Source organism: Podarcis cretensis, assembly GCF_951804945.1.
Source record: "Podarcis cretensis genome assembly, chromosome: 5".
Taxonomy (NCBI): domain Eukaryota; kingdom Metazoa; phylum Chordata; class Lepidosauria; order Squamata; family Lacertidae; genus Podarcis; species Podarcis cretensis.
The window spans coordinates 91,797,303-91,823,684 of record NC_137174.1 but is presented as its reverse complement, the minus strand read 5'-3'; the positions used below and the strand labels follow the sequence as shown (position 1 = coordinate 91,823,684).

Below are 26,382 nucleotides of genomic sequence, written 5' to 3'. Positions count from 1 at the left end.
TTCAAGTTATTTGTTGCCTAGAGATTTAGAAGGATTTATTTCTGCCAGGGTGAAAGCTATTTCCTCCTCCATACATAAAGTTGCTTTGTTGTGTTAAGAACCAAAGTAGAGTTACGCTTTTGTTCATCCAGTCCTCAAATGCATCCAGGATTTGATGGAAGACACAAGCAACCCTGTCAAATCATTTGGAAATAGTGAGCACACAAAAAAGTGTGTTTCTGTGTGGAAGAGACAACATAAACCAAGACATGCAAAATTTTTTTTTGTTTTTTGTTTTTTAATTTAAAACAGTTGCAACCATTTCATTCACATCCCTTCTTGTGGCAGACAGATTCTCTTCAAACGATGATTAGCATTTCACGCCGACAATTCGGAACAGTGCAAAACTCATCCAAATTGCAAACATTTCCAGGATACAGTAGTTAACCTCAAATAGTGGGGCAGGACTCGTACAGTAATCTGATCCAATGTGAGAAGCAGAAAAGGGAAGGAGTGTGTAAGAGATTAAAATTAAAAGGCACAGCCAGTTCCACCATAAATTTGCATAGTCGTTCAATGCCTCAGAAATCAGGAGGGTGGGACCTAGCAAAACTGCCACAAGGATGGAAAACAAAGGATATAAACTGGAGATACATTTTAAGATAGTTTGCCTTACCGATCTGCAACACAATGGCAGATTCATATACTTTTAAATACGCCACATCCATAGTTACAACTGCAATGATTGATGAATGTGCCGCGGCACTTATGGGCCAAACACCACACTCACAGGTGTTGCTGCCATGAAGTGGTGCCTGCAATAGCACTCATCCAGCACCAGATGCAACTTTATCCATGGGGTCACTTGGGCCCCATACACATAACAGTAAGCCATAGTTACAAACAAACCATGGTTTACTGTGAACCAACAGCATGCTGTTACAAGCTGCTCTAATACTGCCTGCCCTGCGTCTCCCTTTGCAAAGAGACCAGTGTTGGCTTAGCATTATTTGCAAACCAGCCCAGTGTTGATGGCTTGATTTCCTCCATATAAACCTCAAGAGGGTGGCAAGAACAAACCTTGGTTTCCTCCCATGACTGGAAAGAGAAAAAACTACAAGTAGTGGTTCACATGTCACGCTAAGCCAGCACTGTAATTTGTGGGACGGACACAATCTGAGCAGCGTTTACCAGCATGGGATTTTAACACAGCTGACATCAGGCACTCGGGGCACGAACACTAATCTTGTCAGTGCATTAAATGCGGAAAAGTTACCATGAAGCAAGTTATCCATGGAACATTTTTTAAAGGAGAGTCCCTGATGTAAGATAACTCATGGAGATGTAATTTTCATACATGTGTGCACTTGCTGGATCATTTCAACAAACTGGCTCTTATTTGCCAGCAAACAGGATGATGCTAATCAAGGAGACATTTAACCCCATTAACAATGGCCAATTCCAGTGTAACATTTTGTACGCAGGTCTCATCTATTAGCACCATACTGTTTGTTGGCAAGGAAGAGCAACTCTCCTAGATTGCATATGATTAACATTGACAAGGAACAAATTGGAAGGAAGAGACCAGCTCCCATGTCCAATAAAGATTAAGTTTTGATTCTTTGTCACTTGGGTGTTGCCAAGTTGGTGTTCAAAATGTGGACATCAGCCATCAGCTTGACCATGGTGAAAACAAATGGAAAATAATACTTTGGGGTTTCTTCCTCGGTTTACAAATCTACAACAAAAGTCAACCGAATTCTAATCCAAGTAAATTATCATCCTCTTTCTCTTAAAAGACAACAACTACCGGTAACTTTGCAGAAGAATTTGAAATGTGAAGCGGTCTTTTTATCAAACTGACTAGAAAGTGGAAGCAAAGAGCTCCTTATTCCTATTGTATGGCTCCGTACAGAATCCAATGGGGCTTTTTCATACACAAAGGGTCTTCTTGTGCTTCTCCCATTCATTTCAATGCCACTCTTGCAGGGAAACATCCCAGCAGATTGCACCTTTTTGGGGAGGGGATTAAGTCAATGATGCGATGGAGTAGTGAAAAAAATGCTGTGCTTGCCAACTGCACACAGGAGGAAGAGCTGCTAGGGACCCCATTTAGCAGAAAAGACAACTAAAGTGACATCCAAACCATATATTTAAGCCCCCCCCCCCATTTATACCACTTTAACAGTCACAGCTTCTTCCTGTAGTTTGTTAAGGGTGCTGAGAGTTGTTTGGAGTCCCTTCGCAGAGACACAGTTGCCAATACCCGACAGTTTCCAGCTTTCTTTGGGTGGGGTGTCATGAATGTTAAAGTGGTACAAAAGAGTCCTTCAAATGTATAGCATGGGTGTTGACTCAGAACAGATCCCAAATTCTCTAAATTTCCCAGAGGGTGAAAAAAAGCCCCATTGTTTATATTTAGCTGGGAGTCTTTAGGCTTTAATCCCAGATTTAAGGGCAGTGCCCTCAGCTGTCTGTCACTAATAACCATGTACTTGCCATGCTGAACGAACTGCCCTTTCATCCTAGCTCAAATGCCAATGGACTGAGGAGGAGGTGCTTTTAAAAGCAAAGTCTTGCCTTCATCCTCCAGAGTCATGCGTGTACCTATTTCATTGATGGCACTCCCCACTTGAGTAATTACACAGCAATAAGCTAAATTGGGTTGGCCCACAACCTTTATGTGCACAGCCCCAGATGTAAAATGAAGGAACCATCCACCAAAATCCTCTCTCTGCAAGCTCTGTTAAATGAATTTAAGCTGTGAACTGCCCTGTGATCTTCGAATGAAGGGTGGTACACAAATTTAATAATTATAATCTATGCTTTTGATCCCATTTCATTTCAACAGGGCTCATGAGGAAGACCTGGTAGGTTGCATCCAGAGTTTATCTGCATCCAAGATTCAAATTCCACCAAGATATACAAGCCTATTTACTGACCCCAAACTATTTACTGACTTGTGAGGGACAAGTTGAGGACTTGGAGGAAAACACAGCTCCCCCCTCAAACCCCACCCCCATATCTCAACTACCATTGAATGCTGTTCTGTCACGTTTTTCTACCCTGCTATTTTAAATTGTCTCGTGCACATGCACACAAATATGTGTGGAGCTTTGTGCTAAAGAACATTCCAGAAGGAGAAGCAGGGAGCAAATGTCTGATAATAAAGAGCCAGATAATACCTTAAGCACCAATGCCTGAGCTTCTCGGCCAGGGGTCAGCAAACTTTTTCAGCAGGGGGCCTGTCCACTGTCCCTCAGACCTTGTGGGGGGCCGGATTATATTTTGAAGGGGGGGAATGAATGAATTCCTATGCCCCACAAATAACCCAGAGATGCATTTTAAATAAAAGGACACATTCTACTCATGTAAAAACACACTGATTCCCGGGCCGCATTGAGAAGGCGATTGGGCCGCATCCAGCCCCTGGGCCTTAGTTTGCCTACCCATGTTCTCAGCTGTTGTTCTTTGGGTTTGGATACTGTGCTTTGCATGCATTCATCTCTCACTCTCATATATAAATATTCACAGAGAGAGAGAGAGCTATTTTAGATCAGAGTCTCTATACAGGCAGATAGCTTAACAAGTTTGCTTCTGGGAAATCTGACTGGCTCCCAGATTCAAGAAGGAACACACTGAGAGTTCACATTATTTACACTTAGATACAGGATGCTGGCATAGCAGATCTCGCCTGCTTTGAACTAGCCCTTATACGTCCACAAGGTGGAGGAAAGACCACTTTGCTGAATTTTCGCAGGCACAGGAGACCTTGTTTAAATACGCACAACGTGACAAATCCAGACTCTGCAGAAATCATCAGCATTAGACAAATATTCCCCCAGTGACACATTCTAAGGTAGCAGCAGATCAGCCGGCAAATTTTGTGGTACATTCATAGTGACTTGAGAAGCTGTAATTGAAGGTAGCCTGGGACTAGGTTGCGAGACAGATCAGCATTCTAACATGCCTGTAGCAGTGCTGTAAATAAAGCAAAGTGGTGATGGTAGAATAGGCCCCAAGATATAGGCTTTGGATTCACCACTCGCAGTGTTGCTGGGCTCGAAAGCCTCTTTCTGCCTTTTGTGGCTGTTGATTTGTAGAATCTAACCTGAGATACAAGGTCTTAAGCTGCAGCACTAGTGCCTCAAATGATGCTGGCTCCAAGCATAAATAGCCACAACACCAATCTTTCCATAAAGAAACTCTGTGTATGTGCATGTGCATGTACACACACACACACACACACACACACAGACACACACACACACACACACACACACTGTAATGTCTCCTGAACTTCTGCGCAAGTAGTATGTCATTTACTGAAGATTTATACTTGGTACAGGTTTGTCCGCTGTTTTCTATGGTAACAGCTGCATTTGCTTGACCCAAATCAGTAGGCACCACTTTATTTGCCATCGCAAATTCCCTAACAATCCAGTAGTTCAACAAAGGCAAAAAAGTAATAAAAAAGAACTTACCAGGCCCATGAGTTCACACAATGAATTGAAACAAACAAACAAAAATACACACACCCCTTTTACACTTGCAAACCCATCAAATAGTACAGTGGAAATAGTGTGAAACTGAAAAGAAGACATTGGAGGCAGTGGGGAGTTTTTTTAAGAAAGGGATACTTGGCTCCTTTGCAAACTGCTGACAAGTCAATATGATGGTTTTAAAATGGAAAAAAAAATCAATCCATCAGCAGGCTATTTCATGGGAAGAAATTTTAAATAATTAAACAAGCTATGCCAGAAGAACAGGGCTGTCTGCATATTTGCTAGACACGGTTCCTCTAGGGAGCATCATTGCCAGAGAAGGTTATATATTTTAGCTTCTCCATAAAGGGTCCCTATCTTTAAAATATTTTGTGGGAAGTACTAGAGCGGCATAAAAGTGGAAGGAAAATCAAAGCTGACTGACTTCGGGTCCAGTACATTTTACGACCCTGATGAGGTCTTCTTCTGTGGTAAAGGATTCCCAACTGATCCACAAACATTTGCATGTCCTCACCATGTGACTCTCCCCCATCCTGTCGTCCTAGCAACTCTAGTTCCTTCGGTTGCCGGGGCAGGGGAAGAAGGTGGGGCAAGAGCTAGTCACAAGGTGAGCCCTTGTAAACGTTACAAAGCAGGATGGGAATACTTGTCATGGGGACCCATGGAGTGGATTCCCTCTACAGTATATGCAAAAGCATGAATAACCGAGGAGGAAGAACAGCCAAGTTGCAGTTTGCTGATCCACAGCCCTACTGAGGACTACACAGAGCTTTTGCATGTGTGAGCATTTATCTCACAATGGGAGAAGCAGACACACGCACAGACACCAATGTGCATACCGATCCACTGAAATGGGTGAAATGGGCACTTTCTTATAAAGCGAGTTCTCAAACCATCAGCAATTGCTAGGTCAAGGCATAGAAATGGAAGGTATGTTTTGAAGCCACCCAAAGCACCTTTTTTTAAAATAAAAATGAACACCCAGATTTTTTTGTTTGTTTGGCCAAACTGCAAGCTCCCTTGGCTGCAGTTATGAGCCTTGATTTCACACGCTGACATCTGCAACATATTCTGGGCCGTTACATCCTGGGATAACACAGTGCTATTCAAAAAAGGAAAAGGAAAAAAGGAAATCTAACCATGGAGATACAAGCAGGATCACAACTAAGCCACTTTTTCAGGCTGGCAAACAGATCTTCCACCAAACATTCCCTTCAGGGTGGTGGTAAACTCTCCAGTCAAAGGCAGCGGCTTGGCTACCATCACTGATTCCGTAACAGTTGTTGAGGGTCGAAACTGACTTGCGAGGTAAGAAGGTGGGTGTTTCAGAGTTTGAGAGCAGTCTCGTGTTCTCCAGCTGCTTGTTGCAATCTCGGCTAGTGATCAGAACAGCCTTGAGGTCGCCACAAAGTGTATACATTTTTTTTTTTTCAAAATCCTAGAACGCGCTGTGACCCAACAGAAATTCCTCCACTACAGTGTTAAGAAGGCATCAAATGACTGATCCTGATTTTAAGCTATAAATAGTACCCAAATGTTTTCCTTTTTGCTCCTTTTGGCAGTCCAAAGGCTTTGCTTGTTTGAAACGACTTTTTGGCAGAATAAAAAGGCTTATGGCTTCTTAAGGCCAAGGGGCGTTTACTAAGGCCTAACTCGGTATCCTGCGGTAAAAGTAAATATACCCCAACTCCCTGGGTGGTCGCTCAGAGGCACAGACTTTGAGGTCATTGTAGATCACCCACCTGAAACAAAGAGATGGGAGAAAAAAGAAAAAGGCAATGAGTGTATTGAGAAATCAGGCTTAATGCCCAATCCTGGGGGGCTCTAACGTAGGTCAGAATCCTACCCTTATCCAGCATCCTTTTGTCTGGATTATTAGCCTTGAGAGTTCTCAGACAGCAAAAGAATTTACTGCCCAATCTGGATACCTCTTGGTCTTTTTAATATCATTTGCTGAAAATCTTAGGATTCTTTTTCTGCTGTAAACTGGGCGTTGCAGACTGCGTCCAGGGATCTGCTGGCACATGCTGTATTTCATGGGCAGGATTAAAGCCACGTTCAGATTGGAGTTCATGTCAGCATTTGGACAGAAGCAATAAGCAGGGGCCCAACATCAATGCAGGTGAATCTTGCCAGAAAGGACAGAATGTGAGGGGGAATAGTAGAGCTTAGGAGACAAGAGCATGATTGGATTGAGGCAGGCGGAAAGGAGGAGAAAGAGATCAGGTAGATCCAGCAATGCTAACTTGGAAGCCTGCCCTAGTCCTTTCAGTGGAATTTGCTTCCACAACAAAGTGGTTAAGACCAAAGTGCCAAGCTCACTTTGAGCTTTGTTCAATCCTGGGAGTTTTACTAATTTTCTATTATCTAACAGTTCCACCTACTCACCTTCCCTCCTTTTTGAGGTGACAAACATAATGGCCACTCATTGTAGATGTTCCCATGTGACTGATGAACCCAAAAAGTTCATATCCTGTGCAAGGAAAATACCAAATATGAGAAGCAGGGATGTGAAGAGATGTCCTTAGTAAGCCAAGTCCAGCAGTCGCACGTTGCAAGCATCATGGTTAGTTATCCATTCGTTTCACTCATCATATTTTGAACCTTCCCCTCCATCAGGGGATTCAGGGGGACATACTATGCTTGTCTGTTTCCCCCACCCACCCACCCAAGAAATCCATTTTTAAATGAAACAGACATCTAGAAAATAGCACGGAACCTGCATGTAGATAGTCTCTCATGTTCTTCTCTTAATGTAAACACACACCCGGAAGTAAAAACCGGGCATGGTCTCTCTGCCCCCTCTACACCCCATGCTTCTGCAGAGAAACATACTGAAATGTAATGGAGCTGGCGTAGCAACTGTTATATGAGATTATCTACCATGTGTTTTGATACTTTGTCATGCGCAAAGAGGAGCCATATCACAATCTCAGCCACACTTAACCTTCCCTGTATTATAGATGTCTTCTGGGATTAATGGTATTTTGAATTAATGAGAAATTGTTCAAATGTTTGATATTATATTTTATTGCCTTTTTAAAAAATATATTTTAAACTGATAGAACCTGCAACATTGGTGTTATCACCACTCCAACCAAATGATTATAACAATGCCCCAAAATACACTTTCATATTCCGATTATTCTCATGGCCCCACAAAAACCTTGTGAGAAAAAGAGCCAAGCACTATTTGCTACTTCCAGGCTTTCTAAGGTGACTGTGGTCTACTTCTTTCTGCTCAGTACTCTTCAGCTGCTGTCCAACAGCTCCATCCTGTGGCTGGTTTTAGATTCCCGCCCCCTCTGCAAGGATCACTGTGACCATCAAGGTAAAAAACGAAGCAGATTATCTTTTGTTACAGGCAGATATAAAAAAGAGGAGAAAACGTAAGTCTAAATGTGTCCAAGCAGCACAGAGAAATGTCTGCCTCCTCTGGGCATCTGTATCAAAAGCTGCTTCAAATCAATAGTCCACACAGCTTGCACTATCTAGTCTAACTAGGGCTATGGGATCCTAAAACAAAGGCAGCCTTGCCACCAGAGTCATTTTAATGAGAGTTGCCCGGGGCTAAACCTGAGGACTGCTGCACACCAAAGAGTTGTTTCGCACATTACACAGTAACAAGCCCAGGTTTGCCATCAAACATACATTCAACAGGGGGCCTGCAGTGAATCCTGGCTCCTTAATGAGCGCATCGTTACAACGAATATTGTACATTTGCAGGTGTGCTTATGAAAATGTTTCTTCCCATTCCCTTTTTTCATCAGGAAGAGGTCTGTAGAAATCAAAAGCCAACTTGCTGATTTAGGGTTTTTAGTTTGCCATAATTAGAATTCTTAAAAAAGACTAAATATGACTTGTCTGCATCTTTTTGGTCTTACTCAGGCAGCACAAAATAACCCCATTTGTTGAATAAAATAGACAAATGAACCTATCCTTCCTTGCTGACCTTTACAAGGTTGGACAAAACTTAGCTGTTCTGAAAGGCATTTCAGGGTATCTTGAGAGGGTTTGGGATACTGCTACTGTTGATCTTTAGCCATTTAGTTCCGTGTTGAATTGATTTTGGTATTTGTCATTTTAAGACTGACTGATAATTGTGCATTTTGTACATGGTTGTATATCACCATTTCTGTTGATAGCGGAGAAGCGATTCATAATTGTAGCAAATACATTTGGAGAAAGGGAATAAGATATGAACAACCAAAGCAAAGTGTCTATGGGAAACTTACGCCCAGAACCGTCTTTGATCCTGGGTCCTTCTGGATCAGATTCTGCAAGGATGTTGGCATTCACATGGTTCTCTAGGTCCATGGTTTCAGAAGTTGTTTCGTTCTCCTCCTCTGGCTCTGGGTGACTGAAGATCCAGTCTAATGCATGCTCCAGGTTATTATTCTGCCAACCAATAGGAAGATAAAATAGCCAACAGCCATCAGCATCTGTACAACCATTGTGGTTTGGGTGCCTTTTCCCAAAAATAAAAAACCTGTTGCTGCTTTGTTCCCTTTGTATGGGAAACACAAACAAAAGGTGGAGGACAAAATCTGCTGCAAATGGAAATATTCCCGCTGCAGCAGAGAGGCTTCTTCTCAACATGTCTGAAGCTCACTGAGTTGATTTAAGCACCATGGACAGTGACAGCCTCAACAGAGTCTCCTTCAGTTCAGCAGAGCAGCTGTATTAGGCTGTGCAATGTGGTTGCCATAATCCCGTATTTGCTCCTATGTCATATTTAACTTCCACCCACATAGTCTGGACAGATTGTGTTGGTCTGGTACCAAACTAAGGATACCCTCCCCTAGCTGGACAAGTAATCCTCTATCTTAACCACCGGGAAGAGCATGTGTTACAAATATTATGATGCCAGGGGAGGGCAACAAGTGAATGAAGCCCTCAGGCTGCTGCTGCAGCAGTAATAAAAAATGCAAGCTAACTTAATTCAGCACCAGCTTTTGCAAGCTACAGCCTACTTTATCCATGTCATTCATCTAATTATGTCAGCTCATGCCCATCAATCTCAGGCCCAAATAACTTTGACCTTATGGTTCCATAAGCCTCTTATTCAGTTCACTGTTACACAAACTGCACATTTCTGAATTTTCCACTCCAGCTCTTTCCCATCCTCACCAGGTGAGAATGCCTTTCTCCATCAACCTGCTGGCTAGTGTACTAACTTTTAGCATCAGTTCCAGGGAACCCGGAGACTGGGGCTCCTCAGTGAGGAGTCGCCACAAGATGAGCATCTCTGAAAGACAGGCAAGCATCCGTTGCAACAAAGAATGACAGGGTACCAGGTTGAGGAAGGCTGTGCTATTGAAACAATAAATAGGCACCTCAAACAGAGAAGTTCTGAGTATTGGTCAAAGAGTTGCATTCTCTTTAAAAGCCTCAAGCCTGTCTTCCTAAAGCTGCTTCCCAACCCTATTGGCAAAGAAGATTTTGCAGCCAAGATTTTCCCCTGACCAGTACCTATGAACAGGATGCCGCATAAACTTAATTCCCCAAAGGAAAAGGAGTGCAAGGTCTTCCTTTGTCAAATGTCCTGCTGCCACTACTAATGGCAGCAAAAGGACCTGTTCTGCTTTGGATAATGACATTAATTTACCATACCAGCTTTTGAAAGTCATATTTGATGAGGAAGTGGAGGACGTTTGCATCTGTGCTAAAAATAGACCCCAAATAATTTGCCGGACGACTCACTGTTGCCCGTAGTGCATGGAAAGCTATATTCCGCTGAAAGCCCATAGAGGTAATGATGGCAACCATTTCTTCTGGGGGCTGGTTATCCAGCCCAACAACTGCTGCTCCACCTGCCCCAGGAAAAGTGGCTCCTCCGTAACCAGGGATTGCTAAGGGCTCTGCAAAATCTGGAACGTAAGCGGCAAATATTTAAATCTATGCAAACAAACTGAGTGCCTATTCCTAAACCAGGAGAAGCTGAGTCACCGGACAGCAACAACAAGAGAGGGTTGTTCCTTTTATGCCTTGCTTGTGGGCTCCATGGGGGGAAGCAGAAACTTTGAACTAGGTGGATGTTTGGGTCTGATCAAACAGGTCTCCACTTATGTTCATACAGATGTATTTGCAAGGCAGGAAACAGATGACTAGATACCAGCAAAGTCCATCCCACACCCATGATTCTGCAACAATAAGCTAATCCAGGATGGAACAGTGAAGGAGCTGGTGAAGTTGTGGATTGCTTCCAATTAAAAGGAATACAAAACAACAAACCCGGGTTGCAAACTTAACACAACAAACAATACAAGCAACACGGAGACCAGTATACTAGGTAGCACTGCAATTCTGTGTGAAGTTTATATAGTTTTCATGTACACAGGTCATTGTTTCATATTTGAATTCTTCTGTAGTTGTGCTGAAGAAGATTCCTGCGAAACAGTCAGATTATCCGGGATCACTGTCCTCTGTTGTTATTCACTTACTACTTCGGCACAATCAACGCCTTAAAAAGTTTTACCGCTTAGCCCACAGGATAGCATCTATTACTTTGTTTCAACTATAGACTTATACTTCTACAGACTTTCAAAGATTGACAGATGTGTGTTCATTTAATTTCAAATATATTAGAGAATTTACAAGTGTACACATTTTGTTTTGGTTGTACTAAATCATGTATATCATGCAGTGCTATCCAATTAAAAGGAAGCACAGAGAGCACCAAACTGTCCTAGCAGGCATGGCGATGTCTATTGTAGACATATGCACACCCAATCAGATTACAGACCTGGTTCTTCCATGTGGGCAATGATCCAGTTGAAAGCCACCTCAGCACCCATGTTGCCTGTATAGTAGACAGCTTTACGGCATGCTTCCAGTGGAAAACCCATCTCAGCTAGCTGCATCACTGAGGATTCATCAATATCTGGAGCTGAAAGAGAGAGAAAGGACATTCCCAATGTGAGAAGCTGTCAAACAAAACAAGAGCAAAGCAAAACACCATCCTACCCCATCAATGGACAGGGCTTTGTGTTTCAATTGTGGCACAAAATGTGCAGTTTTCATAGAATTGAGAACCTGCAATTTGCTGCCCATTTCAAAACCTTTCTGGCCCTCATAATTGTAATAAAAAGGTTGAGGCAGCATCTGTTGGAAACTCCAACTATCCAGTAAAAAGAGAAAGACGGTTAACTTTACAGCTCTATATCCCTTCCCATCGCTGCCACCATCCTTACTCTCACCTCTAATATTAATCACTCATCTTTTTTCCATTTCTGAGCCCGGTCCTGTTTTTGAGGTTTCCAAATGCTGAAAATGCCTTTTAATTCTCACACACTTTGCATGCTTAGCAGATCTGCTCTCCTGTAACATTCAGGCTTTTAAAAAGAAATCTTGTCCAGAACACACAACCCTAGAATTAGTGTGCATGGAACGTGCACACATTAGTGTGCATAGGATGTCACATTCAATTTTATACTTGCTAAGACCAGCAGACAACTGAACATCTGGGTAACTTTCTACAATGATCTTGCATTTACACAGGCTCAGTTTCGCTCTAAAGAATAACACAGCATAAATCACTCGGAGAAATATGGACATGCACTACTGAGATGCAAGCACATAAATGCTTATGAGAGCCTACAAAGATCAGTTGAGGCATTTGCTATTCCCTATGCTGAGACAAAGGAACATTTCAGAGGGATAGCAACGCTAGCTTCCCAGGTTATTCTGTACCACGGCTACTCCAAATTTTAAGGTTTACTCACATACATTACTGGAGCCTCAGCAACAGATTTGCAACTAAGGTTTGGCAAAAGGGTAAGCTGAAGGCAATAGCTTCAGTCAATTTAAGCTCAGACAGGATTGCCAATGTTATGGTTCATCGTCCACAGGAATCCGCAATTCCATTGTGGGGTGTATGTGTGTAAGGCAGAATGCAAAGTGAGGGCAACATTCAATAGTCTTGGAATCATAATCTATTGCACAGCTGGAAGCAGACATTTCTTAGGACACTCTGGCCCTTAGCACTAAAAGCCAGCCACTTGAGCAAATTGGCATAGGGAATAAGGAATGAAGACCATACTATTAGCTTCAAGTGAGCCATTAACTGTCAAGCCCCATTATTCCAGGTGCAACAGCAATGCTCTGTCTACTAGACAGCTAAGGCTGGAAGTCTTCAGTGTAATGCAGAGCGGGGACCTCTAGTCCAGAGAACCTTCCCATCTCACCTGTGGGCCTCTCCCCCGTTGACCCTGCCCACTTCCACAGTCCCACAATGCTTTTCACAACCCATCAGTGTTAGGTTTAATGTTTTATATTTCTACTTGCTGGGTTATGTTGGCATTGGGCATCCTGGTTGTGGTGTGCCCCTCCCCAGAGAGGCTCACCTTGAATGTTCCTTGTGGTTATTTTCACACGATGTAAAGTTTTTTAAAAAATTCTCAGGACTTAAAAAAAAAACCTGCAATATTTATGTTTTGAATCACTGCTTGAATAATGTTATTGGGCAGCCTATATAAAATACCAAAAATCAACCAAAAAAAAATTTAACAATCAATTATGCAATTCTCCCACCACCATATTCAGGCATATTCCAAGGTGATTTGATTGAATTCAATGGGGATTTGCTAAAAAGCTAAATCTTCCCCTCTTTATTCCCATCTGACAAACTGGGCCCTGGGGTCAGAAGGTGTTCGTTTGCAGAAAAAGAAAATATGTCTCTCAATGGCCAAATGGAATCTCCAGTACCCTCTGAATACTAGGAAGCCAAAACAAACAACGAGGGAGAGCTGTTATCATCATGCCCTATTTGTAGGCTTTCCAGAAGTATTTGGCTGGCTACTGTTGGAAGCAAAAGACTGTTTCATGGGTTCGATCCAACAAGGCTATTCCAATGGCAATACATAAATCTGATGCTCCGTCCAATGTGGGAGCAAAGAATTATGCCAAAGAAAATTAGCATTCCCAAGCCTTGAACCAATTGTGAGGGAGTAAAGATGAAGACGATTCCAACACAGGAGAGCAGTCTCTGATGTTTCCCTGGTACCGTATTTGTTGCTCTATAAGACTCACTTTTTCCCTCCTAAAAAGTAAGGGGAAATGTGTGTGCGTCTTATGGAGCGAATGCAGGCTGCGCAGCTATCCCAGAAGCCAGAACAGCAAGAGGGACCGCTGCTTTTGCCGCACAGTGATCCCTCTTGCTGTTCTGGCTTCTGAGATTCAGAATATTTTTTTTCTTGTTTTCCTCCTCCCAAAACTAGGTGCGTCTTATGGTCTGGTGCGCCTTATAGAGCGAAAAATACAGTACTTTTCACGTCTTCCACCAAACAATCAAGCAAACAAACATTAAGAATAGGTTGGAAGACATTCAAACCAATGGCACAATTAAAAGCCCAAAGAGAAGAGCTTCCATGCATCTCTCTGCAGACAAAGAGCCCCTGTGCAGCAGCAAATAAGTTCACTAAAACAGCCTTTAAAAAATAATAAAGCCAACATAATGAAATGAAATACATACGCTCCATGAAATGGTTCGTCATGCCATCTGAAAGTGAAGAAGGCAAAGTGAGGGAGTGTGCACTGGGATGGCGAGAGAGAGGAAGCTGGCCAGTTCTGCGCTGGGTGCAAACACTAGATCCCATCACTGCTATAGAGTCAAGGCCTTGTTGGGACATTAGATGTGCTTGTTTCCATAGAACTAGGGCTTCAGATCTGGTCATGGGGATCTGTGCCACTGGCCTAACCAATTATGCTCAGCTCACCTTCCCCTGCTTCTTTGCATAGCTGTGTGCACACACCTGCAGGCTGACCACATCTATGCATCTCCTCTAAATCAGGTCCTCAATCTTCTAGGTACTTTGTGGCCCACCAGAACTACCCCAATGCCTATGCTTGAGTAGGCTTCCTTGATCATGAGCTCCCCATTCTCCATTGATTGCTCCTCATATTACTTCCAGGTTGGGTCTTCAGAGCTCAGTCTCAATTCCTGCCTGCACACCATGCAAAATTTTGCCAAGGAATGGAATCCCACTTACTAAACCAGGAAACAGGCCTCAATTCTATAACTGGCTACTTCTCTCACACCCATAAGCCCAGCGCCCAATGGCTGCGGTGCAAAGGATGTGCCATGGAGATGTTGGAGCTTGTCGTCCCAGAAGAAGTCGCATGTGAACAGGTAGGGAGCAAAAGTGACAAAGGAACAGAAAAGAAGTTCAACTAACAGTTGTGGTGGAGAATGGTGGGGGAGTAGAGATCCTCGTGGTAGCAGGCAGTACCTTTGGGGTCATCAGGAATGATAATAGGCGGAGAGATATCTGGGAGCTCCTCCTCTCCTGGTTGGAGGCCTGTGGCACGGAGGTGACTGATGTCCAGAAGATCTGGCATGTCTATGGAAACATCTGCAAACACAGCAGAGCAAATAAGCCTATAGATGCACAGCTAATACATTACAGGAACATTGGGTTGGGGGTAGAGGCTCAGTTAATTTTATTGTACACAGGTTGTACATTGACAATAAAGTTATTATTAAAGCATGCTCCCATACTCAGTTTCCCAAACCCAGTGCTTTAGTCCTAAACCAAAAAAGTAGGGAATGATTCTCCATAACAATGGTTTCTGTGCTCTCAGGGAATCCCTTGAAACCTTACAGGAGAACCCAGGACAACTGAATATAGAACAGAATATTCAGAGCACATACCAAGCTTCTTAGGTATCCAATCCAAGCCAAAAGTGAACTTCTTTATCTGTACTACCAGGTACTCGGGAAATGAGGCAAAGCGAGAGGTTCTGGAAACAAAAGCAATTTCATGTGAATGAAGCTGAGCCGTAGGAATGAAAAACCAAAAGAGTACTGCACTCAAAAACAGATTCATGCTGGAAGAATGGAAGGAGACTGAAGGATCTGTATTGGGACCAGTGACTTTTTAATTTGTTCAAAAGCAATCTGGTCTGATCCAGGAGGAATCCTTTTATGTACTCAATATGTAGCTGGGAGCGGGGATTTGGAGGCAATGGGGAGCAAGGAAAAGCCAGTCCCCACAAACCCAGATACAAAGGTTCCTGAATTTAATTCTGTTTGTATTTGTATTCCCAAGGCATTCAGGAGGCTGTGATTGAAGCTTCTTAAGAACATCTCTCTCTCTCTCTTAACATGCATACCCATGTATAGGACAAACTGCAGACTCACTTAACTCCAGCAGACTTGGCTTGAAGGGCACTGCTCCAGAAGTCTTCTACATTATCTGGTTCTGAAAAGGCCTGCAAACAGGCACTAAAAGGGATTTTGGCACGTACAAGCTCCGGCAGGGGCCTCCTTGCAGTTTCAGCTTCTCTCCTCTTCAATTCGTAAGCAATCAGTTCATCTAACCAGGAACACAAGCAACAACAGAGGACCATTGCATGTGGAGAATGGACAACCTTATGTGAGGCACTCAGATAATAAATACTGCATTCTCACATGCAGTCTCCTTCAAGTTTCTCCCCTCACTAACTATAAGCATGGTTTGTTATTTTGATATCTAGGATTTACAGTTAAGGTTGAAGTTGGTTAGGAAGACATAGTAAGCTGCCTCATACCAAGTCCACACAAATCAGTTTTGTCTACACAGATTGGCAGTAACCCTCTTGGTTCCAGGTAGGCGTCTTTCCCAGCTTTACCTGAAGAAGCTAGAGATGAGTTATGACCTTTTCCCAGAGGTCAGTCAGTGTGGACAATTCTGAGCTGGATAGACCAATAGTCTGACTCAAGACAAGGATATTTCCTGTGTCACCATTCCCCCATGATGCAATATACAGAACAAAGGGGAACATTGGGTACACTCAACTGACACTTCAAACAGGTCAGCAGTGTTGCCCAACAGGACTGACTAGTGCCATGCATGAAAATAATCCTCTGTAACACTCTGGGGTTCCATCTCAGCTAACACAGAAGAGGTTACCTCAAAGTGCAAATTCCCACTGATCGTCATGAAGTATTCCATTTAATCCATCTGGTCTCAGATGTTCAGGATATTTTAAAGGACAGCATTTCAGGTATTTTGCATCACAGTAAAACTAAGGATGGTATCACACATGCATGTGTGTGGCGCTGTGGGTTAAACCACAGAGCCTAGGACTTGCCGATCAGAAGGTCGGTGGTTTGAATCCCCGCAAACAGGGTGAGCTCCTGTTGCTCGGTCCCTGCTCCTGACAACCTAGCAGTTCGAAAGCACGTCAAATTGCAAGTAGATAAATAGGTACCGCTCCGACGGGAAGGTAAATGGCGTTCTGTGCGCTGCTCTGGTTCACCAGAAGCAGCTTAGTCATGCTGGCCACATGACCTGGAAGCTGTACGCCAGCTCCCTTGGCCAATAAAGCGAGATGAGCGCCGCAACCCCAGAGGCTGGATGAATGAACTAGTTTCTCTCTCTCTCTCTCTCTCTCTCTCTCTCCAAAGTTTTATCTGTGAAGTTAAATCTAGTTAAATCTGTAAGGGCTCATTCACACATGCAAGCCATTGTGATGCTGGAATAACATGCATGCGTGAATAAACTGAGCTGAACCCAGAAGTTTCTTCTGAAGGACGCAAAAACCAACACATGCAAAGTAACCTAATTCCCGCCTAACCTTTGTTCACTGCAGCTTCCATTGCTACAGGCAACTGCATGAGATAGTCCACCCTCTCGGTATATCGGACTTTCCTGGACTGGCAGCACTGTGTACGTTCCTCCACCAAGAACCGGAAGACATCGGTTGGGTTTTCTGAACCAATGGGGTTCCTCTGAAGGGAGAAAACAGGTCATACCTCTTCGACAATCATGACAGCGCAAGAATAACCAGGCCAGATGTGAAGATCCAAAGTACATCTCCTTGTTGTCCTAGTTTCTGAGCTAGTGATGCTGACGAGAACCTAAGGAGAGCCTGCTGAATCAGGCCAAAGGCCTATCTAGTCCAACATCTTGTTCTCACAGTGGCCAACCAGATGTCTGTGGGAATCTAGGGAACAGAAGAGCACTCTCTCCTCCCGTGGTTTCAAGCAGCTGGTATTCAGAAGTGTTGCTGATGATAGGAAGGAGCCACACTGAAGCTGCTCCCATACTCTCATAGTAACATAGGAAGACTACAGTGGTGCCTCGCAAGACGAAAAGAATCCGTTCCGCGAGTCTCTTCGTCTTGTGTTTTTTTCGTCTTGCAAAGCAAGCCCATTTGCGGCTTAGCGGATTAGCGCTATTAACGGCTTAGCGGATCAGCTGTTAAGCGGCTTAGCAGATCAGCTGATAAGCGGCTTAGTGGCTTAGAAAAAGGGGGGAGGAAAAAAAACTCGCAGGAACTCGCAAGACATTTTCGTCTTGCGAAGCAAGCCCATAGGAAATTCGTTTTGCGAAGCACCTCCAAAACGGAAAACCCTTTCGTCTAGCGGGTTTTCCGTCTTGCGAGGTATTCGTCTTGCGGGGCACCACTGTAGTTTAGTTTTAACACTCGAAGCACTAAGACATTAAGAGTCCAATTACAGGAATTGGTGGAGATGGCTCAATTGACTAGCAAACTCAGAGGAAACTCAAAGCAAAAATTTGCGAAAAAATGGGATGGTTATAGAAGATATGTTCAAAAATACAATAATAGTTTTGCTAGCATTCAAGTGATAAAGGAGGTAAAAGGAGGTGGATAACAATTAAGGATTTATTATGTTTTCAGAATGCATTGGAAAAATTATATAGAAAGGTTTATTGTTTTGTGTACATTCCATTGTAAGATAAAACATATGCGAAGGGACTTGACAGGAAGTCAGTGCTGAAGAAAAGATTTTGTAAGATAAAAGGGGGAAAATATTTACTTTCATTGTTATCTTTTGGTGTGTGTGTGTCTGTACATATGTGTGTTTTTGCATGGAATGTTTGGGAGGAGATAAGATGGTAAATAACATAAAATATTGATGTATGTAATTTTTATTTCTCAATTATATTTAGTGGTAGCATGGTTGTAATGTTTTTTGTAACATAAAATCATTCAATAATTTTTTTTTTTTTTTAAAGACATTAAGAGTTCAAACTGACATACTACCTCTTCAGCATGAAATTTCAACAGCCATATTGAAAACTTGCAATTGTCATGACCAATACCCATTACATTTTCGGGGAAGGGAGTGTGATGTGTTATGTCTCAAAACCATCACAGAGAGTACAAGACAGGCAGAAATTTAAATATCTCACTCTCCAAAAGGAAGAAATGATAAGAAGAGCCTGCTGGATCAGGCCAATGGCCCAACTAGTTCAGCATCACAAATTAATTCTGATCATTAATTTTAACAGGTCTACTCTGAGTAGGACTCTCATTGACTACAACCCCTACTTTGCAATCAAGTAGTACCGACACAACTGGGTGGTGGGAAATAATCACTACAATGCTCTATGCGCACAATTGTGAAAGTTTCTCTGGCCTTGTCGTCAGTGTCCAAGAAAAAAAGCTTTCAGTAAGTACTTAGCTCCCATGTCAATACCTGACAGACTCATGAATTGATTTTTATTAATTTATTTCATGGAACTCCTCAAGATAAAATATGTTAAGGCACTAAACGTCCATTCACTCAATTGATTTATCTGAAAGGAAATGTCCCGATTTTGCTGAATTAGTTGCTGGAAATAGTCTCTGCTAACCTAGCAATTTATTATTATTATTATTATTATTATTATTATTATTATTATTATTATTATTTTGTAAAGATCAAAGAATCATCTCCCTTTCCTCCGTTGTCTTCCCTACTGCTGTGGCTCACCATGGGACCTGGTGGTGAAGTCAACATAATAAATCTAGCAGCAGCAGCAGCAGCAGCAGCAGCAGCAGCAGCAGCAGCAGCAGCAGCAGCAAGATTTCCTGTGTAAGCTCCTTGGGGCAAAGACACATCTTATTTTGCTGATGTATATCTAAAAAGGTGCCATGTACACCTCTGGTACCACACCAATCGATCAATCATTTTACACCAAAACTACTATATTGTACAGTAAGAAGCGGGTGGCGCTGTGGGTTAAACCACAGAGAGCCTAGGACTTGCTGATCAGAAGGTCGGCGCTTCTAATCCCCGTGACAGGGTGAGCTCCCGTTGCTCAGTCCCTGCTTCTGCCAACCTAGCAGTTCAAAAGCATATAAAAGTGCAAGTAGATAAATAGGTACTGCTCTGGCGGGAAGGTAAACGGCGTTTCCATGCGCTGCTCTGGTTCGCCAGAAGCGGCTTAGTCATGCTGGCCACATGACCCGGAAGCTGTACGCCGGCTCCCTCGGCCAATAAAGCGAGATGAGTGCCGCAACCCTAGAGTCGGCCACGACTGGACCTAATGGTCAGGGGTCCCTTTACCTTTACCTTTACTATACTGTACAAGACTAACATACCATTTTTGTCTGATACAAGCAAAGACAAGACAAGTAGTGGCTAACCCTTGCTCACCTCTATGAGATGTATAAGGTGCAGGAGAAACTCCTGTGCATCTTGCTGCCGATTGGAGGAGAATTCAGGGTGCCCTTTGCTTACAAAAGCTTTGAACATGCGAGGAGAGATGCCATTGTGCTGAGGCTAAAAAAACAGAATAAAATATGCCATGACGCTTTGTAATTAATGCTTTGTTGCATGTGACAAAAACGGCGCTCTGTACCATTTTTATGAGCTTCTGTTATGAGCTTCCTTCCCATCTTTCTCAGTATCAAGTTACCCAAAGAGCTATTCCCATTGGGAGAGGAACAGATTTAATTATTTGCCCAAAGTACACATGGGAAGTTTAGGGATGAACTGGTGCAATTCACAACACCGCTTGATAGCGTATGCATGTTCTACGTGAGGCGGGAGGTGGCAGCAAGTCTTCAGGTACCCCCACAACCCCAGAAAAAGACAAAATGGCATGCATTTGTGACTCCAAATGTACATAATGACATCACGTAATTTGCAATAAAGCAGGATTATTATTATTTTTAGTTTAGTTATGGTTGTTTTAGGTAACACTCCTCCTGCCCAACTACACACCTTACAGGGATTGTCTTTACATTTCCCCACATCTATGGAATGATTTCAGGGAGGTGAAGGAAGATACTGGGAATTCTGAAAACTATTTTGGGCAATACGCATATACCCTCCACTGCCCTGCAGACAGAAGGAAAGTCAGAACAAAACTCCAGCTACCTTGTATGCTGCTTAGTTCTGTATCAGAAAGCTTTAGAAAAAATAATATAATATTTAAAAAATCAAACCTGCCAGACATGAGGCAGCATAGGTCCATGCTGCCTTCACGCAACGCAAGTAGGGCAGCATTATTTATCTATTTCATTTCATTTCTGAATCGCTTCCCATGAGGGATCTCAAAGCCATTGACAATACAAACACATACAGCAAATATATTTAAAAGCACATTTAAAAAATGGTTATAAATATAAAAATTGGAATGGCACATAAATAAAAATCAGTCCAAAACACAAGGGAAGGTAACAGCCAGGATAAAGATTTCAGAAGGCTTGTTGAAAAAGGGACGTATCAAGATTCAAGGGTTTTTAGGTAAGCCAGCATGATCAGTGATTGGAGATGATGGGAGCTGTAGCCCTTGTCTTCCAGAAAGCACATGGGTAAGGGGCAGGAGGAATGCAGATGCACAAACTGCTGGGCCAGAAGAACTGGGAACCTGGGCAATGCAATGTTGGACGCATTCACAGTATGGGCTGAAACTGATTTAATAGCCATCCCCTCTTGTGAAGCCTGTAGTTTCGGTTGCATGAGAGAAGGATAAGAACACGTGAAGAACTCTGGCAGATCAGATCAAGGGTCCATCTGGTTAGGGCATGAAGGCTATTGCTCTTCTGCCATGTTTGCTCTTGCTCTTGGTATTGACAGACATGGAAGATGCTGGCTGTGGTTTATGAGAGGTGTAATTCCAACATCTTGAGGGCACCATGTTTGCTACCCTTGAACACCCGCCTCCTTGTACCACCCTCCCCCAAATCTCCTGTTTATTATTTACTTTGGTAAAGCGTCCTCTATGGAATTTCCTTCTCCTACCCAGCTAATCTGCTGCAGTGCACAGGCAGATTTTAAACTGTGTGTAAGTATGTTTGTTTTTGTGTGTGTGGGAGAGAGAGAAAGAGTGTGTGTGCGCGCGCACACACGCACACACACACACACACACACACACATATACTGAGAGCAAACAAGAGAGAAAATTCTGGCAACGCTTTCCCCATCAACAGTTACAAAACCGTTTAGCTAAAAATAAGCTGGGTCAGATCATTCAATCTCTCACATGAACGCTTTGGGCAGGAGGCGCCCAATGACGTCGTCCAACAATGGATGGATTCCAAAGATGCAAGAAATTAAAATATACAGCAGCTCTCTATGAAGTGTGTTTACAGGCACCATGTAAAGTGCCACAGTATCAGTGTGAAAAACAAGGTAGATATACCTGAGTAAATCTGATGGACCATTTTTACACTAAACTTGGCATTGCCTGTCAGAAATAAGAGTGTGTAAGGAAGAAAATGTACAATTAATCATTGCTATGACGCTTCTGTTTCGACTGCATTGCCTCTCATGATGGCAGTGCATTAATATGAACTACAGCTGAAATGTGCTCCTTTGCTAAATAGGTTTTGAACTTACGTTTTTCATGGGGCAGGGGAGGGGGCAGGCAAACAGGTAGTTCCACTGAGACGGTCAAAGAAAGCAAAGAAAGCCACTCTCTATGGCCCAAAAGGTATTCTGGAGTCACACATAATATGAAAGTCGTGATTTTGTACAGATTGCCCAAGAGATTGGGGCAGAGGGGGGCAGTAACATGGAGAGCAAGGAAACCATCCTTCAAAAACACAGAGAACTGGATGGTGAAGCTTTGCAAAACATCAGCAACGGGATTTGCATTTGTCTTGTTTTGTTTCTGTAGGTTATATAGGCAGAAAACTTTTTGGCTGCACTGAGTTTGGGCACCCCAGCTCACATTGGTTAGGAGGCTCCACTGATGCCTCTCATCCAATCCTCCACCCATGTCCAAGTCAAAGCACCCTTTACTCCACCGATCACACAGAGGCTCAACACTTTCCTCATCAATAATAAATAAACATAATAATAAAATTTTATTTATATCCCGCCCTCCCCAGCCGAAGCTGGGCTCAGAGCAGCTAACAACAGTAAAATAATACAGCATTCTAAAATCAATTCATTCTAAAATCAGTTCAAATCAAATTCATGGCAACCATTGGGCTAGAGTTCTGTGAAGAATTACCAAAGGAGGGGGTCAGGCTGTGCCTTGGCCTAAGGCCTGGTGGAACAGCTCCGTCTTGCAGGCCCTGCAGAAAGATGTCAAGTCCCGCAGGGCCCTAGTCTCTTGTGACAGAGCGTTCCACCAGATTGGAGCCACAGCCCAAAAAGCCCTGGCTCTGGTTGAGGCCAGCCTAACCTCCCTGTGACCCAGGACCTCCAAGATGTTTTTGTTTGAAGACCGTAAGGTCCTCCGTGGGACATACCAGGAGAGACGGTCCCGTAGGTATGAGGGTCCTAGGCCATATAGGGCTTTAAAGGTTAAAACCAGCACCCTAAACCTGATCCTGTACTCCACCGGGAGCCAGTGCAGCTGGAATAGCACCGGGTGAATGTGATCTCGCAGCGAGGACCCCATAAGGAGTCTTGGTGCGGCATTCTGCACCCGCTGGAGTTTCTGGGTCAGTCTCAGGGGCAGCCCCACGTAGAGTGAGTTACAATAATCCAGTCTGGAGGTGACCGTCGCGTGGATCACAGTGGCTAGGTCAGGGTGAGAGAGGTTAAGGAGCCAACTGCTTAGCTTGGCGGAGATGAAAAAATGCCACCTTTGTTATAGCTGCAATCTGCGCCTCTTCATCAACGCAGCAACTCCAGCAAATAGCATGACCCTTGGGAAAAGGCTACTGGAAACATGATGCTGATCCAAGACGAGAGTGGCAAGAGTGGTTTTGCTCTGCCACAAAACCCCTTGGCCTAACTTGGCCTAAAACTCTTGGCCTATCTTCAACGACACAATTGTTGTGAAGGTAAAACGGAGGATAGGCAGGACACAAAAGTGGGAAGCAAAGAGGCATGCAAGGCCCTAACTTCTCTCTAGTGCAGGGCAGCTGTGGTTTCTCCCATTCCCCCGGCCTCAGCCAATGACTGCCGGGGTGAGCAAAACAAGAATTCTGCTCTTGCCATAAGGCAATAATAGGGGGTGGGTGAAGAGTAGTAAAAGAAAACCCACTGAGAAAGCTCACCACTACTGGCTCCCATCCTGGCTTGAGCCAGTCGTACACATGTTTTACTATGCACGGGGTTCAGATTTTGGAACACCACTAAAAACAACCAAGAAGCAAGATCTGCAGCGGTACATCAAAACACTTCATATGTTGGCAGAGGCAACGCAGCCACCTCATCACGGACCAGGAGCCAAAATGCACAGGCTCTCCCTAGAAATAACTTGTGCTCAGGTAGTCGTGTGAATAAGCTCCAATTCTCCCCATCTTCTTTAGGGACTCTATAAACTGAGGACTGCTATTAAAGAATTGTTAGCTAATCGATAAACCAACCACGTTTAAACAAATTTTCGTTTTAGCAAAGCCTCCATACAGCTGCCTTTCTATAGTTCCTGAGGGGTGCAATAGCTTAGACTTTAATAAAGAAAAGCTGCCACTATCATTTAGAAAGGAAATGCCATCTTTGGGACCATCTTGCTGCTAAACAAATATAGAGTGGTACCTCAGGTTACAGACACTTCAGGTTACAGACTCTGCTAACCCAGAAATAATGCTTCAGGTTAAGAATTTTGCTTCAGGATGAGAACAGAAATCGTGCTCCAGCGGCACGGCAGCAGCAGGAGGCCCCATTAACTAAAGTGCTGCTTCAGGTTAAGAACAGTTTCAGGTTAAGAACGGACCTCTGGAACGAATTAAGTACTTAACACGAGGTACCACTGTAGCCCTAATTAGCAACTTGGATGGGTGACCACTAAGAACCCAATTCAGGGAAAGATGTATTTTTAATAAGAATAAGAATAAGAATAATAGGTACAGGAGGTGAGTCCTTTAAAAAAGGATTGGGGTTATGCCATCTTTAACATTTTATATTTAATCCCTTATTTAAGCAGGAACATACCAGAACCAAAACAGCCTCCCCAAAGCAGAAGGTGAATATCTTTAACTATTGGCCCTAACCCATTAGAATTTGCCTTAGCTGACTAAAATTAGCTTTGAGTAATTACTCAGTTCAAAGTTTTAAGCTTTTTTTTAAAAAAATGTGTTGCAGATTTAAAATGATTTCAAACAAATAATTACTCTTCTGCTTGAACTTGCAACCCTGCTATAAATACACCACTGCGTTTACTCTGAGTAGTTCTTCCAGGAACAAAAATTCCTCTCCAGCTACTGCATCTCCTGTATCCATTACATGGTGACCTTTCCTTTCCAAACACACCACCTTAGAGAGGGAGAGGCAGGGTGGGGACATTGTGAGTTTCCAAGTTTTAGGGTAACAAAAGATTGACAGCGACACAAAACGCTAACTGGACACAAGCTGAACTATGTCAGACAGTGTCCTAATAAAAGCAAAGATTATACGGCAGGCAGCCATAAATATATCATTTTTAAAAATCCCCCCATGGGCCAAACATACTGGCTCCGAGCACTGCTTCCAGAATGCAACAAAACTACCTCACGAAAGGAAAGATACGAGAGAAGGCTGTACTCAACCGCTCAGAGGTGCTGAAGTCAAATCTGTGCTGCGTTCCTTGCTGCAGTTCTTAAAAATATTCAGGTTTGTCCTGTTTCTATGTTCATTTACTCTGGCCAGGACTCTGGGCTGCTTTGGGGGTATATCTGCCACCAGCAGTCATCAGGCTTTCTGCCTTCAGGGCTTCATTCCACACTGAGCCACCTTGGCAAGAAACCACAGCAGATTTGCTACGGCACTGCCAATGCATTATAGATTATGTCTAAGAACGTGTTCTGGGGAGCCATGCTCAGCTGATGCAGGGCACAGACCAGATCTGTCGACAGAGGCATAGCTAGGTGGGGGGTGGCACACCGTGGGGGGGGCGGCACTTACCGCAGGGCCTGCATGCGCCCTAGCCACGCATGCCTCTTGGGTGGCTTGGGTGCCTGCAAGCTCTGCGCTGCCCAAAACAGCAGCATGGGGCTTGCGTCTGCCCACCTCCCCCAGGCTCAGCCTCCCTACAGCTGTAGGTGAGGTGGCAGTGAGGTTCCACACAGCACGCCCTGCCCCGGTTCGGCCCGCCCAGTGGGCAGCTTGCCCCACCCCCATGGGCAGCTTGCCCTGGGCACCCAATCAGCTAGCTACGCTGTTGCCTGGATGCCTCTTCTGTTAGAATTCCTGCTCAATGATTGCAGTCATGGGATTTTTGTCTTCCACATGACAGTGTATGTTTTGACTCCGCACAGAATCATAGAGTTGGAAAAGACCACAAGGGCCATTGAGTCCAACCCCCTGCCAAGTAGGAAGTGACAGAGACAGGATGTTCGTGTTACCGTGTTCCGTGAAGTGGGACTACAGTGGTGCCCCGCAAGACGAATGCCTCGCAAGACGAAAAACTCGCTAGACGCAAGGGTTTTCCGTTTTTTGAGGTGCTTCGCAAGACGAATTTCCCTATGGGCTTGCTTCGCAAGACAAAAACGTTTTGCGGGTTTGCTTCCTTTTTCTTAAAGCCGTTAATACCCGGGGAATCCGCGCTCCGCAAGACGAAAAAATCGCAAGACGAAGCAACTCGCAGAACGAATTAATTTCATCTTGCGAGGCACCACTGTATTGTCCTTTGTTCTTTTTCTCTTTGCTGTCTGATGCTAGAGAGAAAGGGAGCCATGTTGAAGTGCTCTGTGTGTGTGTTTATATGTAAAGTAGATTAGCTAGCTGCTGAGGTCTGTTACGCAACTGTGCATACTCTGCGGATCCCTAAGTGTGCCAGTGCCGGTTGGCATCGGTCGCTGT

General features: G+C 43.7%; 1 protein-coding gene across 2 annotated transcripts in view; it reads right to left on the bottom strand.

The window, feature by feature from the left end:
* Window positions 1-256: 256 nt before the first annotated feature.
* Window positions 257-26,382, bottom strand: part of USP13 (ubiquitin specific peptidase 13) — a 71,712-nt gene continuing 45,586 nt past the window's right edge. Inside the window, exons 11-21 of one of the 2 annotated variants that reach the window (XM_079977769.1) lie at window positions 19,855-19,980; window positions 17,043-17,196; window positions 15,625-15,799; window positions 15,136-15,224; window positions 14,714-14,836; window positions 13,957-13,983; window positions 11,230-11,373; window positions 10,188-10,354; window positions 8,720-8,882; window positions 6,873-6,957; window positions 257-6,226 (exon numbers count right to left, since the gene is read on the bottom strand). In XM_079977769.1, the coding sequence (XP_079833895.1) occupies window positions 6,133-6,226; window positions 6,873-6,957; window positions 8,720-8,882; window positions 10,188-10,354; window positions 11,230-11,373; window positions 13,957-13,983; window positions 14,714-14,836; window positions 15,136-15,224; window positions 15,625-15,799; window positions 17,043-17,196; window positions 19,855-19,980 (1,347 nt within the window). In that variant the 3' untranslated portion in view covers window positions 257-6,132. The remainder of the gene's footprint in view (window positions 6,227-6,872; window positions 6,958-8,719; window positions 8,883-10,187; window positions 10,355-11,229; window positions 11,374-13,956; window positions 13,984-14,713; window positions 14,837-15,135; window positions 15,225-15,624; window positions 15,800-17,042; window positions 17,197-19,854; window positions 19,981-26,382) is intronic. The other variant, XM_079977770.1, reaches the window with a different exon arrangement.